Source organism: Rhyacophila brunnea, unplaced genomic scaffold, assembly GCF_057557595.1.
Source record: "Rhyacophila brunnea isolate RB1 unplaced genomic scaffold, BYU_Rbru_1.0 scaffold_8, whole genome shotgun sequence".
In the NCBI taxonomy this organism is placed as follows: Eukaryota; Metazoa; Arthropoda; class Insecta; order Trichoptera; family Rhyacophilidae; genus Rhyacophila; species Rhyacophila brunnea.
In genome coordinates this window covers 32,024,827-32,045,749 of record NW_028233350.1, presented here as the reverse complement: position 1 = coordinate 32,045,749, position 20,923 = coordinate 32,024,827, and the positions used below count along the sequence as shown (strand labels likewise).

Below are 20,923 nucleotides of genomic sequence, written 5' to 3'. Positions count from 1 at the left end.
ATCCAGTGCATGGATCCAATAGGCCACGAGACGGAAAATCGTGGCTCGTGAGACATGTGGCTCTTTGGGACACTTGCAGGGATGTTCAGATATTTTTTTTTACCATGCCCAAGATCATATGGGCCTCCACGAAGTGAACAGATATTAGTCTGTATGAGAAATGGATGTTAGCCATTTCGTCAACCAATTAGGGCGGACACAATGAAAAACATGTGAATTTTTTCCAGACCCACGACATTATAAGCTGACACAAAACCGCTCGACGACCATGGAATATATTTTCAGAAATGCTGGATGTGAAAATAAAACGACCATGTTATTTTAGGTTCGAGGGAATCTTTTTATTAAGAATTCATGAAAAGTGAAGTGATCCTAGCTTTTGTTATAAACTGTCAGTTATCAGTCAATAGCCAATTATTTTTTTCCATTTGATAGACGCTATTGAAATGTTATCTCTGCTCCAAATTTGCAAGTCTTCATGCCGAATATGAAAATCTGGACATACAAAAATGCAATCCAATTGAACATGCTTTTTAGCTAATAAAACATCTGCAGAATGCATATTATGCAATTTCAATATGCGGATGCCCTTTCTACCGTTTATGCTGGCCAGTCTCTCGAAGCTGTCACGAATCTATATTGATGTGCTACTTATATTAAATTTGGTAGTTCTGTCTAGTTTTCCGACCCTTGCAATAGACAAGCAAATGAATAATAAATCCTAAAAAGTCTAGAGAAACCATTATACTTCCAAAACGCTGTTTTTAAACTAAACTTAAATCAATTCTATCAACACAGAAATGCTGATTTTCTTATTGTAAGAACCAAAATACTGTAAAACCTCGTTAATACGAATTCCATGGGACCGAAAGTCGAAAAAAAATTCGAATTACGAAATATATGAAGGAAAAATATTAAAATTTTGATTTTCATTAATTTCATTTCTGATCATAGATGAGTCTACCAAATTTCCGAAACAATTCTTTCAAATTAGAATTTGTGCAAATACCACGTATCATTAATTCATAACTTGAAGTTACCAAGTAGCTAGAATTATTATAGAAATATACAAAATATTTTTTATTTTTCCATTTGTCAACACAATTGTTTGGCATTGGTTCTCTAGTAAAACTATGTGAAAATCCAATAAACAAATACCTACAGCCCTGAAACATGAGTTATTGTTTTTCCTTTGAGTGGAATGCAGCTGTCCCTCTGATTATTTTTTATTACTTTCATAAAATAAGTAATTTTTGGTGTTTTAAGAAAAATCTGTCACAATTTTCAATGACTGGCTCATGAAATAGTGTACTTTATTACAATTTATTGAATATTTTTATATGCCAGGACTCTGCAATCATTTGGAATTACGAAATTCGAATTAAAGGTATGGTTTTATATGAAAATGATGTTCAAGGGACTTTTCGCGAAAACTTCGAATTATCAGTGTTCTTACTAACGAGGTTGTACTGTATTACACCAAACAGATTAAAATAGAAACAAATCAGCAAAAGCTACATCAAATGACTGCAAACTTCTACATAGGCTACATATTTCGTTAAACCCAGATTCAATAAGTTGTTGAATAAAATTTTCTTCTAGAAATGGAACCTAGAATTATTTTATTCTCATACAAATAAAAACTCCTCATTTTCTGTTCTACGAATGTACATAAAATTGGAACTTGATTCTGCGAATTTTAAGGTTGCTTCAGCAGTTAGCCCAACCATGGCTCAACCCACTGAAGCCTTGCTTTGGACCAAATACACATACCAAAAATCCCCTGTCTTCAGATATTGACACTATCCTAACTTCAACAACATTATTAGATTTGAAATATTACCAATTTTCTCCAAAATACCCTGTTTAAAATGCAAATATCGCAATATATTTTATATTATAGAGGATCTTTCCAATATAATTAAATAACTAATTTGGACTATTTTTCATATTATTCAAAGTACGCAGTAAATAATAAAAGTTTCAGTGTTTGTCTTAGCTTAGTTGCACATTCAGTAATCTCGATCTTGATTCAGAGCGATTGGGTTGCTTGCGTGTATAGTAGTGTGAAGTTTGCTACTAATGAATCAATGCGAAATGACTTACAGCTTATTTAAATGTTAGTGTATTAGTCGTTTTTTCAGCGTCACTTCCATATTACTTTATGCTCCGTCTAGTAGAGAAAGTTTTCTTCAACATTCGATTGGACAAGTGTTTAATATGGAACTGAGAGCTTATTTTAACAGGCACATCTACCGGTAATTATAAAAGTACCACTTTAATAGGAAATAAAACTGTTAAGACTAAACTACTTGGTATTTGGGATGGGCCAATAAAAGACAATGTTACACGATTGAATATTTATTACAAACAGATTTTAAAAGAGCAGGGGAAAAAACTTCCCTTAGGTTGTACAAGCTGTGGAACAATGGATGTTTTACAAGTATTCGGTGTGGGTTTAAATGGATAACCCTATGTGTGAACGAATGTACTTATTATACAAAAAATGAACACATCGATTATAAGATATAAATTCAGTTATACGCAGTACATAAACATTCCCTTTATCAAATATTCGTTTTATAAAAAATTGTTTCACGAAAGAAGATTTACGGCGTTGTAAAAAATAGTATCAAATTGTTTACGTACAAAATACTATTTGATATCAATAAATAAAATTTACGTACTAAATATCACTTTTAAATCTCTATTCGGCAATATTGACATTCAAAGATACACTTCCTGAGATCTGATGTAACCCCGACCCTATTCAATATTTAATACGCATACACATTAAACTTATGTAAGCATTTGGCCTTAAAACGAGTCTAGCAATCTATACCGTCATCATTGCAAAAATATCATATAGGTATACGGACAAAACTAATAAAATAATTCTTAATCCTGCTTTTTGGTAAAAATAAAATATAATAGAATATATATTAAAAAAGAATCCTTACAAACAGTAACACAGCAAAACATTTCAATGTAAATTCCCTCACTAATAAAATTTTTATATACAATCCTCTGACACACATTTAGTGGATAATATGTAATCGACACATACTGCATTATCTTTACACATTTACTGTTTGAATGAACATTATATTTCCCAGTCAGCTTATAAATGATTTGTATATTATTTATTAGTAAGAGGGTTACCGTGTATATCCTCGTATTCGATTTACGAGTTATAAAGAATGTTAAAAGTCTTAAAAAGGGGGATGAGTCTAGTAAAAATAAGAAAAATCAGTCTTAGAATCAGATTTGGTATGCTATTCAATAAAATAATATACTTCACATGAAGGCATGCTGTTTTTGTCCTCTTTTGATTAGTTGCAATTTTCTGATTAAGATGTTACGTAAATATTATATGACATGCAACCTACTCTATTTATTTATAGGATTCACACTGTGTACATACGATAAGGATAATAGTTATAATTATATTTTTCATTTCCACGTTGGCAACGCAAGCTAAAATTCAACCACCTTCAAAAGTCAACGACAATATTCGTGTAAATTGGACTAACCTTTCAAAGCGAACGTTCGCAAGGTACAATTCTTAATAATCATTATGGAAACGCGCGGCATTAATATATATTTACGGGGGATAAAAGAATTTGTACTAACTTTACATAAAAAACAAAACATTGATACAAATACAATATGATTTGAGAATAATTAATCCTGCCTGGCATACCGCGGCACCACGTCCTTGGATATCCAGAAATCGCAGTTTGGATACTCACGTTCAGGTAGCACGTCCTGCCCCACCGTCAGCACTGAGAAGTTGTGCTTCATATCAGCCTGCGGCACTTCACCGTGCCACACATAGTGGTAGAACAACTGTTGCATGGCAGCCACATACCTTCTCTGCTCGGGAGTTTTAGGTTCATACCTTCCTAAAATGGCCGATATATCGGAATCAACATCGGCGATATTGTGTTCGTTATTCGGTTGTGTGACTATGTAAAATGGAATAGAGGGTCTCAGCCTTGCGAGAGTCAACAGGGGGCAGACTGTTCTGATATCAGAAATCATGGCGGCCAATCCTTGGTATGTCGCGTTGTATCTGTTAAGAGCTTCCTCTGCCAGGCCCAGCTGGCCTATTTTGCTCTCTTTGACATGTTTGGCGACCAGTTCGGGGGTCCAGGTGGTGTGCTTCAGGAACAGCTTCTCGGAAGCACTCTCATGAGCTGTGGTACCGATGACTATAGGAATTGGCGTATCGGCAGAAATCCGGGAAGCAGAGAGAGCCTCGACCAGGTGAGTATTAAGAATGGCACCGTCCAATACCATCCAACTGTGCCTCTGGTCAGGCTCTTCTGAGACGGAAGGCAAATCAGGAGAATCACCTCTCCACGTGTCGGGAACGGAACGGACTACATCTTCGACTTTAGCCTCGCGCAGGCATTTGGCGTCCTCGCAATTCACCGCTTCCAAATATGGCTCATTGATTTTTTGACTGTCCTCCAGAGGTTTACCTGGGTACAGCGCGGACCCTGAAGAAACCCAAACTCTCGCGAACAGATTTTTGGCTTTCTTGTGAGCGGCAAGTGCCGTGACAAGTGTCGCTCCGGCCCTGTGCCCGAATAGTGTCACCGATTTAGGATCACCACCGAAGTTTTTGATGTTCAGCTGGACCCAATTGAGTGCGGCGATTATATCTGAGAGGCCGTAGTTGCCCGATGTGGGGGGGTGAGTTGTCTTGGAGAGCGAGTTCAGCGCCAGAAATCCTAAGGCACCGACTCGAAAATTGGGTCTTACAAAGAGGACGTCTTTGGATCTGGCGTACCGGGTAGATGGCCTCATTTTTCCCGGAGATCCTCCGGTAAGTGATTCACTTCCGATGAGAACAATGACGGGCAGCGGAGTGTCGTAACGGACATGAGGCGTGACCACATCCAGAGTGAGGCAATCTTCGATTCCATCCTGCCTCCCGTCGGCGTATATTTGCCAGCATTCGGGCGTGGCATTGTGCGCTTTCAGAGTCCCGTTCCAGCATTGATCGATCTTGTTCAACGGTTGAGCTGGACGCCATCGGTTGTCACCGATCGCCGGATTAGCGTAAGGAATTCCCCTGAATGCGAAAGCCCCATCTTCCAACACCCTATGATAAAAAATCATACATGAAATATCAACTAATACAAGCATAAAAAGATTACTGTAAAGAAGTAAATGTACCACATTGTAAGTAAAGTTTGTTAGTTTGAGTGGATAACAAGAAAAATCAATTCAACAGAAGCGAAATAATCACCATCAGTGATAGTGACCATAGACAAATATCAAATAGCCCCGCCCCGCCCAATTATTGTGATGGACTTCGATGGTGTCAAATCACCAAAAAAAATCAACCAAGTACTCTTCCCCAATTCAGAATACAGCTTGAAATCTTTTATTTAGCCTTTTTAGCATTTTTTTAGATGTTTAAGGTCTCTTGCTGGATAAAAAAATCCCTAAAGAATTAATGTCGAAAGTTTTCCTTTTTCAGCAAAAATAAATATGCATCCAAAATCCTACATGGTTTTTTCACTTTTGTAAAGTGCTACGTATCGCCATTGTGATATGCCATTGCGTATCCCGGAAAATTTCAACATCTCATTTGAGGTTCTAGAATTCCTTTATGTGGAAACTGAATTTTCAAATGTAGCACATGTGCCTTAGATTCTCCACTGCTGGACTATCAATTGAGTATGTATACAAGTTTTTTTTAATTTTACGATAGATTATTGAAATTATCATTTAGTTTAGATATAGATTACATTGAATAGATCGGCATGACATTACTAAAACATTCAATGTCTGAAATAAGTAGCTGTTATCATGTATCGCCAATGAAGGTAACTAAGAATTAAGAACTGTGGAGATAGATTGCCAATCATATCATTCCAACCCTGATCATCACCAAATAGTGTCAAGGACGATACTCAGAAGAAGATGGAAGATTACTATCAATTCAATATTTTAGAGTTATTACCCGTTTCCTTTGGCACGCAGTATTCTACTATGATTAACATTATAATTACCCTTCAACATATCCGCATGAGGTGACAGCATCAACAAATCGTCCGTCTTTTATTGGCGCCGCAACCAGTCCGCTGCCAGATGTGGTCACCACAATAATAATAATCACCAGAATAATGAACACAAATATTCCACCAGCAATAGCCAGATCGTCTGAAAATAATTGTAATAAACCAATTAATCACGAGAATAGATTGTCTAATTATGAACCCAGAAGAAATTCACAATATGTCTAATAGGTCGTATAAATACAATGCAGTGACACCGCCTGCCGAGTTTGACAGATAAAAATAGGTATTCGGAAGTAAAACCGAATTCTAAAATCTATGAAAAAAATGCGAAACATATCTCTTGATAAATCTTCAAAGCAAATATCGCATATTGAATTTATTTTGAATGACAAAGTTGCAAGTGTCTAAAAATGTTATGCTACTGTGGTGTGTGCGATTGACATTAAAATAATAAGAATTGCTAATTATATTGCACTTGTTTACGCTGCACTCTAGTAAAAATGGCACAAATGTATAGAATAAAAAGTTGCATTTCAAATAAATTAAATAAAACATACCAATAATAAATTTATGTTGCCGAATTCGTTCCCTCCAATTGAGCTTCTCCTTATCTGCTGGAGCATCAACCTTATCCTAAAAAAAAAAAATAAGACTGATGAATATTTGGGTCAATGTTACAAGACTTAAAATGTATGTATCAGTGGCGAAGGGTGGAGGTAGGCTGTTAAGATCCGCCATAAACAGTGCACATTAAACTTTTTCAGACATGCATATTTGTTTTCATTGAAATAAGACTACATTTTACAGATAGTGTTGGTTAGTTTTTAAAATTTAATTAAACCCTGAGAAACCAAGCCATAATAGATAATAGTCAAAAAATACATGTCTATCTATAAAATATCTAACATTATACAATTAAATCATACATAACTTTGAATATTTTATAAATAGAATATTTTTTATTTATTATAGTTTAGTTTAGGCAGGGCTTAATGAATTAAAAAAAATAACCAACAATATGTGTAATATGTATTTTTAATCCAACGAAAACAAATAACTATGAATGAAAAAGTGTGCACAATTTTGTCTTATTGCCCAAATTAGACCAAACTATTATGGTTTCGTTTATGCATGGTTTAATTGATTTTTAAAAACTAACTAACACCGTCTGTAAATTGTAGTCTTAGTTCAATAAAAACAAATACATATGACTAAAAAAGTTTAGTGTGCACTTTTTATAGCGAATCTTAACAGCCTACCTCCACCCTTCGCCACTGGTATGTATGTACTGGTAAACTAATGCTGCGAATAAAATATTATTATGATCACGTCATGCTGGCACAGTGACAAATTTAGTCTATGGCTTCATCATTCTGCACAATATTTTGAATGATCACTGTCTCTATAAATTCAATGATAGAGAGTGCCAACTCTAATGTATTAGTATTTTGAATTATTATTCATTATTCATGCTAATTTCAATTAATTTTAACAGTTTCAACGTGTGTGTACGTTAAAATTACTTGCGATATTGCATCCATAGATAATATTTTGAACAGACCAAACCAGCAGACATAGATAATAATTTATAGAAAATCCAGATAAAACCACTAAAAACAAAAAACACGCGATTTTGATGTGAGCCGAAAATGTGTAGGCCTGCGGTAAATATTAAAAAACATTAACTGACTAGTGCGGTTCATGATGTAGCGCGATACGCATGAGGTGACCTCATTGTTGTTCTGACGATTTCGGCAGATTTTGCTAACTGAGAATGTTCAAAATGTGTTACAGGATGGGAGCATCAGTCTGGTAACATTTTAAATTTAAATACCAAGAAAAACAACATTACACACTTTTTTCCCGTAGCGGCAGCTTGCTCTGACAGCATGTGACAGCACATAACATGATAATAATATTTGAGGCATAAGGCTACTTGATGGTATAGCAGTCAATACCGGTCATAGTGATTTAAGATAAATCCTACAAAATTTTGTTTTGAATATAATCAGAAACACACTCTGTATGTAATTTTAACAAATGCTAAGAAAATGTTTGTATAATATGTAGGTACTTATGGTTTGATGTGAGTAGACAGATTTGTATTGGTAGGTAACAGATATTCATAGCTAAAATCATATTAAAATGTAAAATGGACTTACAATAATAATATATCAATATTCCTTCCGACATTTACTTACCTCTATATCTAATTTAACATTTTCCATGCCGTCTTCATTTTTGATATCAACCTTTTCGGCGTCCTTGTTATCATCAAGCGTCTCCATGGAGGCGAGCTCTGCAGTCTTGGCATTGTCCAGACCGGCTTCAGTATCCGTAGTGCCACCGCTGTGGCTTCTCAGCTTGCGAGGAATCATGTTTACCAATGGCAGACGGATGGCATTCAAAAGACCTTTTTTCTGTGGGGGTGCCTCAGTGTTTGCTGCATCTGTAGGAAAAAATCAGATGTTCAATCTCAGTCGACTACTATTAAATATTATTACATAGGTATTCAGTTATTTTTTTCTCCCTATACCCCTGATATATTGACACAGAAACCCACAGTATTTTGAGATCGTTAGTATTTTTTGATCACCTCGAGTTTGCAGTATAAAATCTCAATGAGCTGAGTTTGTTTCAAACATGTCTGATATTTTACTCGCCGAACCGTAAACATTTATTCATAAACCGATACCGCTTGAACTAATGTTGTCATTGAAACCAAAAAGACGTGCACGTGCAACACTTCTAGAATATTTGGGGTTGATTATTTTACAAATTAAAAAATGGGAGTTTAAATATCTCTAAAAATCTCTTAATCGGCTTTATAAATAAACCTGCTGAAGAAATAATTTAAGTTCATGTCAAAATAACATAAAATTTCAGAGAAAACACATTATATAAATGTTCAAGAACGATAACTGTTCTCCTAAAAACTCAACTATTTGTTCGTTGATCATTGTCGGTCAGGAACAAAAACAAATCTGTCAACAAACCTCCTCGGGAAGTGGCCAAATCAATTAATACAAACTCCCATGTGTGCACAAACAATTTCATTAACACATTAGTCATAATTATCATTACATTAACATTTGAGGGTACTTGACACATATTAAATTTAAATTCTAATTGAATCCAAACGATTCTGAATCTGACTTCCATATTACGATGGATTTTTTCTCGATATCGTCATGACTCACAGTATACTCCATTCCTAACGGTTTAGTGCTTTTTTAAGAGTATTGTTCCAAGCACTGTAGTGTGATTTACAGATTTGATAGTGGTTACCAATAATTCAATATTTTATCCAGAGAATAGTGTGAAATTTTTTTTAAATTACAGTATGACAAAAAGATTGTCACATCAAACATGACATGTGATTTTATATTCAGTGTCATAGTATTCTTTCACCAGTGTTTCTGTTTTTATCTCCAATGACAAACTATCATACGTGAATACACAATTTAAATTGGGTGAATATGTATAAAAGAGTGCAATATTTGAAGTAACAGTTAACAGAACACAGATGTATGCCACTACGCCACAGCACATTTTTAGTGCTGCTTAACTGTGGGTGGTAGTATTGCTACTAGTATGGCGAAAGATCTTCAAACTCCCCCATGTAATTGCCTGTAATCGTAATATCAATGTCCCATGTTTATAAACTATTTGTAGAGAAGACTGTGATTGAATTTAAAAAATGGAAAGAATACCACTTATGCATACCTGGCTCTTTGATAATGTCGTCGCCAACTTCAGTAGGTTTGGGTTTCTTGGCAAACGGGTTAGTGATTTTTATGGAAGACAGCCTACTCTTCAGCGATGGCTGTTCAGCGGCCACCTTCTCTTCAACATTCTCTTTGGCATCCTTGGCAGCGTCCTCTGCAGGCTTTTCTAACAACTCTCCTTGAGCACCATCATCCGTATCCTGTAGAAACAATTTTACGTAAATCAAATATATTTTTTGTCAATATGGAACTATTATGAATTGCATTTCAAACTTCAAAAACAAAAGTGCGCTTGCCACAATTCCAGTAGACATGCAAAACTGTCAGGCTAAGTTATTCCTCGACCATGTCCGATCCTAGTTATATTTATATAAGTTATATTTGGTAATTAATTTGGAATTAATTATACATAATTTGAAAACATTATTAAATTAAATTAATTCGGTTTGCCATAGACATCAACGGCCGACTTTGATAATTATCTGCTAGGTGGGTCATGAATTTTCATACAAGCTTTAAAAATTCAATTACAGCACGATTATCTCATACAATCGACAGAAACATCGTATCAGCTGATTAGCGACATTGATAATATAATATTAATGTTATTGTGGTGATTTAAGACACATAATATAAAACACAATTTTCTTCTCCTTCCTGGTATTAGAACCTAATGTGGGTCTTGGCCTCCTCCATTTGTTAAGTATTCCCTCTTATTGTTAAGTAATCCTTTTTAGGTATACTTGAGCAATCTCAAGTTGATTGTTCCATTAAATCGCTTCCAATATTCAAAAGAACAAAAGAAAGTCCATAAATGTCAAATATTGAGCTTCATGCAGTTAATTAAATTCCACACAAAAAAGGGGAAAAGTGTGGAAACCAAACCATCCAAGATGAAATGAAATTGATTTATGGTACTCTTTGTTGTGGTAAACCATGATTTACAAATGGTCACATTTATTTAAACAAGGTAGAGAGCCATTAGAAGATGCATGAAATGGTATTAAAAATCGAAGATGCGGAAAATGGTCGGCTAAAACTAACCGAAATCGCAGGTTCGCAAGGTTCAATCTATCCAGAACAACAAATTCCAGAATTATAAACAAAAATCTTGGTATGTCTAAGGTAAGCGCAAGACGGGTGCCACAAACGCTTATGCCACATCAAAAAAGTTACCGTGTGGAATGTTCTAAGCAGTTTTTAAAGCAGTCTGGCGTCAATCAAGAGGAACTTATCAAAAAAATTGTTACAGGAGATGAAAAGTGGGTTCATCGTTATGACCCTGACTCAAAACAGGAGTCCATGCAGTGGTATAAAAAGGGTGATTCAGCCACCAAGAAGTTCAAGGTCGTACCATTAGCTGGGAAGGTGATGGCAACAGTATTCACAAGTAATCCTGTTAATAGATTATAATCCAAAAAGCACCAACATCATAGGACAGTACTATACTAATGTTCTAAGTCGCTTAAAAGAATCTATTAAAGTAAAAAGGAGGGGCAAATTCACTAAAGGCGTGTTCTTACTCCATGACAATGCACCTGTTCACAAGGCTCAAATTGCAATGGCTGCTATGAGAAAATGCGGCTTCCAGGAATTGCCTCATCCACATAACAGGCCTGATCTGGCACCTAGTGATTATTACTTGTTTCCAAATTTGATGAAAGACTTACGTGGGAAACATTTATATAATGATGAGTCCCTACAGGTAGCCGTAAACGAACATTTTGAAGGCAAATCGGAAAATTATTTTTATGAAGGTTGAGAAAAATAAAATTAATCGATAGATCTAAGAAGTGTATTAATGTCGGAGGAGACTTTTATTTAAGAAAAAAAAGCATTGTGGACATAACAAATCTAAATTCAAAACGTACACAACATGAGATTTACATTATAACAAATATTACCCTCACATGAGAGAAGAAGAGAATATATAAAATAATAATAAATAAATAAAAATTTTAAAACAAAAAATATACAATTATTATTACATTGACATATTATCAGTGGCGAAGGGTGGAGGTAGGCTGTTAAGATCCGCCATAAACGGTGCACATTTAACTTTTTCAGACATACGTATTTGTTTTCATTGAAATAATACTACAATTTACAGATAGTGTTGGTTAGTTTTTTTTAAATTCAATTAAACCATGAGAAACCAAGCCATAATAGATAATAGTCAAAATAAACATGTCTATCTTTAAAATATCTAAAATTATGCAATTAAATCATACATAACTTTGAATATTTTATAAATAGAATAATATTTATTATTTATTATAGTTTGGTTTAGGCAGGGCTTAATGAATTAAAAAATTAACTAACAATGTGTGTAATATGTATTTTTAATCCAACGAAAACACATAACGATGAATGAAAAAGTGTGCACAATTTTGTCGTATTGCCCAAATTAGACCAAAACTATTATGGTTTCGTTTAGGCAGGGTTTAATTGATTTTTAAAAACTAACTAACACCATCTGTAAATTGTAGTCTTAGTTCAATAAAAACAAAAAAATATGACTAAAAAAGTTTAGTGTGCACTATTTATAGCGAATCTTAACAGCCTACCTCCACCCTTCGCCACTGCATATTATCAAATGTCTACGTCTTTGGGGAGCGCATTGACTAGTCTTGCACCCCTCGCTAATGGTGCCTGATAGGCTTGATACGAGGAAACGGTTCCGATCCAGATCCGATCCATGGCTGCGACCACGAAGGTAATTGACATTATATTGAAGAATAAAAATTTAAAACATATATATTATATTCTTTTCTTTCTGTCCCATTCTGTGAACTTATGGAACTCCCCTCGTATGCAAATGTAAGCTGTTTGTAAAATGATGATTATTTAATATGGAATAAAATAATATTAAGTTAATTATTATGAATGAAAATCTTTACCACGTTTCTTTCGAAGTTAAACAATAACAAGCACTACCATCGGAAATGGTAGGTAATTTAGTACTGCGGCATAAGTGACATCGATATCTGATTATAAATATCAATAAATTTAATCAACGAAAGAAGGCAGTGATAACCTTTTAGTCATACAATAAAATATTATCAAGTAAATTTACTTTGCACTTTTCCTTGGACTTGCTCCGTGTGAAGAACCCGGGCATTTTGATACCACCGATAGGTATATACTTGGGTTTGACTTCTCTCCCTTCCTCTGTGACAGCTTCGATGGTGGGCTTGATGATGTCGCCCATGTCGGAGTCAACCTTGTGGACCTCGTCGATGGTTTTGTTTTCGGCGTTCAGCATCTTCTCGCGCTCTTCGTCCTCGATTTCCTTCTTGTCTAAACTTTTTGTCTCATCTTGAACAATGATCGTGTCATTCTCACTCATTTTATTTCAGCTGATGTTTTCGCCTGCAACAAAATAAAAGAGTATTTTAATTTGAATTTATCACGCAGAGGATGCAAATTAATTTCATATAATTATAGCCTAAGGATGCGTTTCATCAATATGGCTGCGTAACCTGGCGAACAATGGGTGAGGGAGGCAAAGGCAAAAAGAGATCATCTTAGCTACGCTCCATTCATATGTGGCTCAATGACAAAGGTGTTAACGATTAAAGTGTTGCAATTTGTTCGCCAACCTTTGACAGAAGACGGCGCTGAGACAAGAACTTGGGAGTAGAGGATACAGGGAATGGTTGAATTTATGTTCTATTATTGAATCTATGTTCTGAATAAATACAAATTGAAAAATCTGTCAATCTGATTCGCTACCAATTTAGATGAGGGCTTTTCTCCACTACTCCACTGCCCACACTCAATGCGGAGGGTGGACACCAGTGGCGAAGGGTGGAGGTAGGTTGTTAAGATCCAACCTAAATAGTGCACACTAAACTCTTGTCAGTCATACGTATTTTTTGTTTAATTTAATTTTAAAAACTAACCAACACCAACTACAATTCGAATTCTTTGAAAACGAATAAGTATGAATGACAAAGTTTAGTGTCCAGTCCCACAAGCTTATCTGAAGAATGGACAAAAATTTAACTACTGTGACGCCATATTTAATAAGTCATTCCACTATCAGATTCTGTCCAGTTGCAAGTCTTGATTGGGTAGTTTATGACTGTGGCTCCCCTATCAATTCTTCAGATAAATTTGTGTTCATATCCGATCTTGACTGCCGACCTCCAACCCCTCTCGCCACTGGTGGACACAAAAACACTGGAGCTCCATTTCTAGAGAGAATACAATATTGTTTTCCAAGTTAACAGAAGGAATAATCAAGTACCAGGCGCCATGGATAAGAAAATTATTTATAATATTCGTACTACAGCAATAATCGTTATGGCTCATCGATTTTTCACCACACCTTGTTAAAGTATAATAATATATTTTATGCCTACTGATGAATGTAGTTCCACAAATACTTCGAAAACCTTTGAATATTGGCTGTTATCAAGTAGGTACCCCCACCCCCAAGAGTGATGAATATATCAACCATAAATGATGGGTGTGGTCGAAAAACTAGATAACCCACAGCATGTGATATTTGAGTTAATTACTTTATCAACTAAAGTAGATTTTTCTTTAAATATTTCAATCATTTTAGTTAAAAAATATACATATTAAAGATCTACCATCGTAAGTTGGCAGCCGGTCGAATTTGAAACTAAAATTGTCTATCGAGGATAAATTTGTTACAAATGCCATTTAATTTTACAACATGTTTCTCGAATTATGGATTGCATAATATTTGTACAGAAATCTACTACCAATAAAAAATTATAAATTACCATTTTTTTGTTAGTTATGGTAATATTCTCAATGTCATACTAGCGCCCTCGCTGAAATGCCAATTTATGATGGTAGATCTATAGTAAATGGCAGAATCAAAAAAAAGACATTTCACATTTACCCACATTACCGTTGAAAAACAAGATAAACCAGAATAAGATGGCCGCTGTTAAAGATTCTTAAGAGCATCACAAGAATACAAACTTCAATATTGTAGAAATCCAAGTGATTTTTGTAGAGGAAATAGTGACAATCCAATCTGGTGAACTTCAAGCTTATGTTGAACCTATTGATCAATATGAAAATAACGTCCTATTGTAGGGTTGGCGAACCTTTTTTACGTACGCTTGCCAAAATTTCCCAAATAATATTTTTCGACTGTCTGACGTGTCAAGCAGGTTTTCATAGCGAAATTTTTTTTTTAAAGTTTTCTAAAAAAATATATTTCAATAATTCTATTAAAATAGCTTAAAAAATACAATTGAGTTCTTGATATTCTATCTTTCATTGTATTTATAGCCGAAGGCATATCTTTTATTATTTAAATATTTTGTTCCTTGTTTTCAAAATTCTCAAAGAGATCGTGGAAGCATTTAAACCACTCTTCTTTAATATTATATTCTCCATCACTGAACGGTTTTCCATTTTTAGAGATTATGTTTGAGACAAAATAACAAGCAGTTATTGTATTTGAATGACTGCCGATGCAATGCGCTTTGTCATTGATGTATGAATTTCGTAGTTTCCGTTTGCGCATCGATTTGTAAACATAATATAAAAAAAACGAAGAAAATACGCATGGCTGTCATCATTATTTTTTAATATTATATATATCGTCACCGTTTTAGCAAAACCATCTATGTGCACTTTCTCAAATTGTGCAGGAGAAGGATAAAACTGAATAAAAAAATAATGTTACATTTAAACATTAAAATTATGAAGAATGCTTTATTATAATCAGAAAATGGTCTAAGATTATTATTTTGTTTACAAAAATCTTTTATTTTTAATACAAAAATAATAAAAATACAGTTTGTGATGTCACATAAGTTGTTTTGACCGTTTTGTAAATACACATAGTTTAATTTATTCATCAAAATGTGAATAATAATAAATTCATGAAAAACTGTTACATAAATAATAGGTGAAATATACATAGTGCGTTAGTGATAAATTGCAATATCATTTTATTAATTATTAATGCAATAGTGAGATGATATTATATTTATAAGTTCGTTTACTTTCTATTAGCAGGTTTAAATGTTAGGTTATCGTAGAAATAGTGGTGATCTTTCTCTATTACACTTTTTAATTCCTGAAGATGTATGTATTTCGACTGCGATATTGGCAATGATTCATTATATATTATATATTACAAAGGCAGTCAAACGGTTGCACTGATAAAGTTGAGTTTGTAAAAGATTGTTCCATCTGGTAGATACTGTAACATTTTAATATCATATACAACAGGATCTCCGATTCGTTTTCCTGGTCTGATTGAACTTAATCCAGATTTAATCTTATCCATAATTCTTAAAAATTTAAAATCAATGACATTAATTTTATAAGGTTGTTTTGGTCTTGCTAGCCGCATACGTGCTATATAATCAGATGGTGAATATATTGGAGGCTTAAAATACTTTTCTTAGGTGGCATGTGCACTATCGGCCTCTATCATGGTGTGGCCTTTTCCAGAAAAAGCTGTTGAATCTCGATGTTTTTTCTCTCTAAAGATATAACTTAGAGCAGTAGCGAATAATTTATTTCGGTTTTGATATCCACACCCATCCGATATTAGAATTATTTCATTGTATTGTCCTGCTTTCGATGAGATGAGACAAATTCATTAGAAGATACATTATGAAGAATGTATATGGAGAAATTGTGTAGTTGCAGCTTTTGTTTATAATACATTTGTGCCTGTGTTTTGGACATAGCAGCACACTTTGGAGATCCATTGTGATTACTAACCGTCCAGTAATACTTCTGGTACTCTCTTTCATTTCATTTTTGGTCTTCTAGCATCTTTTTTTTTTTTTTTTTAATAATGTGGCTATTGTATTTCATTTCTGAAACATTCTTCATTTTATAACTACAGCAGATGGCAGTGATGGCACACTGATCTTTACGTGGTTGGTGGATACTGATTTTTTTGTGGTAAATATACTGGAGTATATTCTGCTGCTTTATGACCATTTTCCAGAGACCATTTTTTATATTCATCATGCATTTGTATTTTGGATCGGAAACACGATTCCAAATACACCCTGGAGGTATTTTCTCTGCAATAATGGCTGGGAACTTTGGAATTAGATCCAACCATAATGTAACATTTTTCCACAAATCTCTCCGTTTTGATTTTTGGTTGCACTACCAATTATTTATCTTCAGTCAGATTCTTATTACCTGTCATTGTTGCTTTCAATTGGCCACTGTCATCGAGACGTTTGTAATTGTTTATCCAACTTTTAAATTAATTCTCGCCTATACCCTATTGACCATGTAGGCATCTTCCAGAAATTATTGAATATTTCCTGTCTCTCTTTTTGAGAAAGCATCTTTCAAACCGTCGTGCAAGACCATAATGCATAGCATATAACATAGAAACAAACTATGTGTAGCCAAACTGTAAAAAAACATAACACTCTCGATATCAAAATACCATCTATATGTTACTATAATATACACATAGTTGTTTTTGTGAACCGTGGTTTTTGAACCTTACACATAGCTGTTTTTTATTTTTTGAAATAACTTCGGAGCGAGTTTACCCAACACATAGATCATTTTACTGGCCTATAGAGAAAAAAATAAGGAATGACTTGGTATTTAAAAGTCATTTTTGATAAAAGTGACACATAGATGGTTTTGCTAAAACGGTGACGATATTATGTATGTACTCATATATTTATTTGTAAAACTTTTTAAATATTAAAATAGTAATTTCTTTTTCCTTCAAAATGAAACATTCGCGTGCCATGCAAAACCATCTCGCGTGCGACTAGTGGCACGCGTGCCATAGGTTCGCCATCCCTGTCCTATTGGATAAATACACTGATGAAGCAAGTAGTCCCTTGAACTTTTATGTTGATTATCCAGTTTTCACTTTTAGGTATGCTTGATTTTTGATGCGAATTTTTAAAAGCCGAAAACTTTCAAAAAAATTACACCACTCAATGAATTTTAGATGATACTATTGATCACTGAGCATAAATAAATTATGCAAAACCACCCTGCGTAAAGTGTAAAATAATAATATTGCAATACTATCTCAATCCAAACATTTTCATAAACGTATTGAAAACTGGTCAAGCCACATTTCTCTAATTTTCTGTAATTTGTAATAAAAATGTACAAACATTTAATAGAAAGTGTGTTATGTATATAAAAACCCCATACACCTTTGATTGTAGCAAAATTTTACAATTTTTTCAAACTTTGATGATATCTCCATCATGGCCTCCGCAAGGGGGGCTGACAGGGCTTTAGCTTGGGGACCCGAGCATAGAAGGGGCCTGGCGTGGCGTGGCGTGTCGACCAGCTAAGTGAGATTAACACACATCACAAATTTACTCTTATAGTACTAAAAAATAGTCGCCTGCGGCATATTTTAAATATGTGGCTGTGTGTTGCAATTCGATATGATTTGATAATTGATATATTTGGGAAACACTACTGTAGACCAGTGATGCCAACCGTACTATAATTATAGTACAATACGATAATTTTAATTCTGCGAAAAATGTAAAATACTATAATTTTACGCCAAATATACCAAAATACTATAATTTTAAAGGATTCAAAACGAAAAATGTTCCTGTACTATATATTTTTCAGAAATACTATAATTTTTACGCCTTTGTACTATAATCAGCATAAAAAAAGATGGCAACACTGCGTGTAGACCATCACACTGCCCTTAACTTTCGCGATAGGTAGGTGGACCCGCCAAAGATCCTGGCCTGGGGGGCCGAATCAAGATGTCGGTGCCATGATCTCCATAACATAACACACTTTTGTGGATTATCAAGTTTTTCGACCACACCCCTCAAATCTCAAAGTAATGACTAATGATGTATAAAATAACAATGACCATATCATGATAACTGATAACTGAACTTTAATCTCGCCCAGACATCCTGTGATAATTTGATTCCAATGAATAATAAATTAATTCAACTTATAAATCAGAATATAAAAGATTTGTGCTTTGTGCTGCTCCGTCACATCCCATTGTCAGAGTTAGAATACGGGTGAAATAATTTTAAAACAGGGGACGATGTTGTGGTGCGATCAAAGAGAATTGAATGATGACTGCAAAAAATATATGCAGTTAAAGTAAAAGTGACACCGATATGCTTGAGTTTGACGAACCTAACCCAAATAATAATGAATTCTGGTTTATTTAAGGCTATACTATACCTCAGTTGAGGCATAGTCTAAAAAGATCGTGGCTAGGCGATGCGCGGATTGCGGGTCGCGGGTGCAAATGACGCATGCTGAACGAAATATAATTTGTCATATAAATCCAACATGCGTCCATTTACTGTTCTATAAGTAAACATTTTCTTTCTTAACTTTCTTCTTTAAGCACTACGGTGCATGGTTGCAGCATCAGTCCCGTGCGGCTCCGTCTCGGGACGGAATGAGCACTTAAAATCACTTCTTTCAGACACGTTTAAAGCGTCATAGAAAGCGGCCGTGCATATCCACGGTTGTGCATATCCACGGTTGTGCATATATGACGGGTGGTGGTAGGCACTTTAACGTATGTTCTATTAGTAACACTAATAATATACTCATTGACATGTTTTCTTTTTCAAGTAAATGGGTAACGTTTTTAGTCATCTTTACACGATTTAAGAATTAATACCCCCGTTGCCATCACTTAACAAATTGACGTATTCACACCTCTACGTTCGCTCTCGGAATGCCAGCGAGTCTAAAATTTTGTCGCGACTATAGTTGAAAATTATTTGCCGTTTCACTGATGTATCGTCTTAAGTTTTGTTCTATTCCATTTGAGTCCATATTACCTTAATTTCATAGTACAAAATTTAAATCGATTAGAAGTGCCCACGGTTCATAGTATTAATTTTCTAAATACGTTTATTGTGGAATTTTATGAAAATATTTTGTTATGCAGGTACCTAGAACAGCGATGGGCAACATTTTCCGATAAGTGTATCAAAATAGACCACACCTTTTTCAAAGTTATCTTGCTAATTATTAATACCAGCTAATTTTAAAAATCTTTTTGAAATTTAGTATTTAGTAATATTTAGTTGCCTTCTATTAATTAGGAATACATTTTATAAAAGTATCATTGTCGTTGTGTTAATAATTATAATATGTCATGATGACATATTTTTCCAATAGATTTCCAATCTAGAAAATATCCAACTATAGCAGGCAGGTAAATCAAATTTTAAAAGCACCTATAAGTAGGTATGGTTGAATCAATTTTATTTTTTCATGAAATGAATGAATGTATTGTTTATTGCAATTATAAAATGTGTAGATACAACAAGGTTTCGCCGCATGCAATTATTTTTGCGTAAAAAACTTTAACTTGCGCAATTAAAAATGTTGATTTTTAAACATTTCCAACTTTGCCTGCATATATACAAAAAAAATCAACAGCGTGTTATAAGGTCCACCAAGGGTTCACCATCTTTTGCTTTTGAAGCATGCCATAATATAGTATCAACATTTCGAAGCAAACTGAAAAATCATCTTAATCATATTTACTTTTTAATCAACAAAATGACAATAGATATTAATAAAGTCAACATCCTTGACCCGAAAGATAGCAAAATAAAACTGTAATACAGAAAAATCGCTCGACTTCCGCGAGTTACAGTGTAAAATCGCATGCTAACATGAAAGCTGCTTACAAAGTTTGCCGAGTGAAAATACTACATAATCATGATTTCGTATCACAGCAAGAAAATATTTATTTTGTATAAAACCCAACCCCACGTCCACACCTTTTCTTAATTGACTAATTGGTTGAAAAGTCAATAAACCTACACTATGAAAACTTCACTCTAATCAGATTTAATTTACAAAGGTAGGTAAGTATTATCAATTTACCATATAGGTTAGGTCTTTAGAATTCACATAGATTTGATGCGTACATAATTTTTGGAACTTCGTAAAGCATTCGAGGCCATTCAATGGTAGGCGTATATAACGTTTTACAGTCTATAAAATGTTATATTATTATGACGCAGTTGGCCAAACTGGAGGTGGGGAATGTACGATCTTATTTTATAAGGGTGTCTCCGTGAGCGTAGCGAAAAAATTAAACCTCATCGGTAAGTAGGTACCTACTTAAATAAATCACGTAAAACAAAAGGTTAGATAAATATTTTTCAAAGCTGACTGACCAAGCCC

At 34.2% G+C, this 20,923-nt stretch overlaps 1 protein-coding gene across 1 annotated transcript in view; it reads right to left on the bottom strand.

Moving 5' to 3' along the window:
- Positions 1-2,412: 2,412 nt before the first annotated feature.
- Positions 2,413-20,923, bottom strand: part of Nrt (Neurotactin) — a 58,621-nt gene continuing 40,110 nt past the window's right edge. The window contains exons 2-7 of the mRNA XM_085958623.1: positions 12,843-13,138; positions 9,765-9,966; positions 8,240-8,487; positions 6,596-6,671; positions 6,030-6,180; positions 2,413-5,113 (exon numbers count right to left, since the gene is read on the bottom strand). Of these exons, the coding sequence (XP_085814749.1) occupies positions 3,685-5,113; positions 6,030-6,180; positions 6,596-6,671; positions 8,240-8,487; positions 9,765-9,966; positions 12,843-13,115 (2,379 nt within the window). The 5' untranslated portion in view covers positions 13,116-13,138 and the 3' untranslated portion in view covers positions 2,413-3,684. The remainder of the gene's footprint in view (positions 5,114-6,029; positions 6,181-6,595; positions 6,672-8,239; positions 8,488-9,764; positions 9,967-12,842; positions 13,139-20,923) is intronic.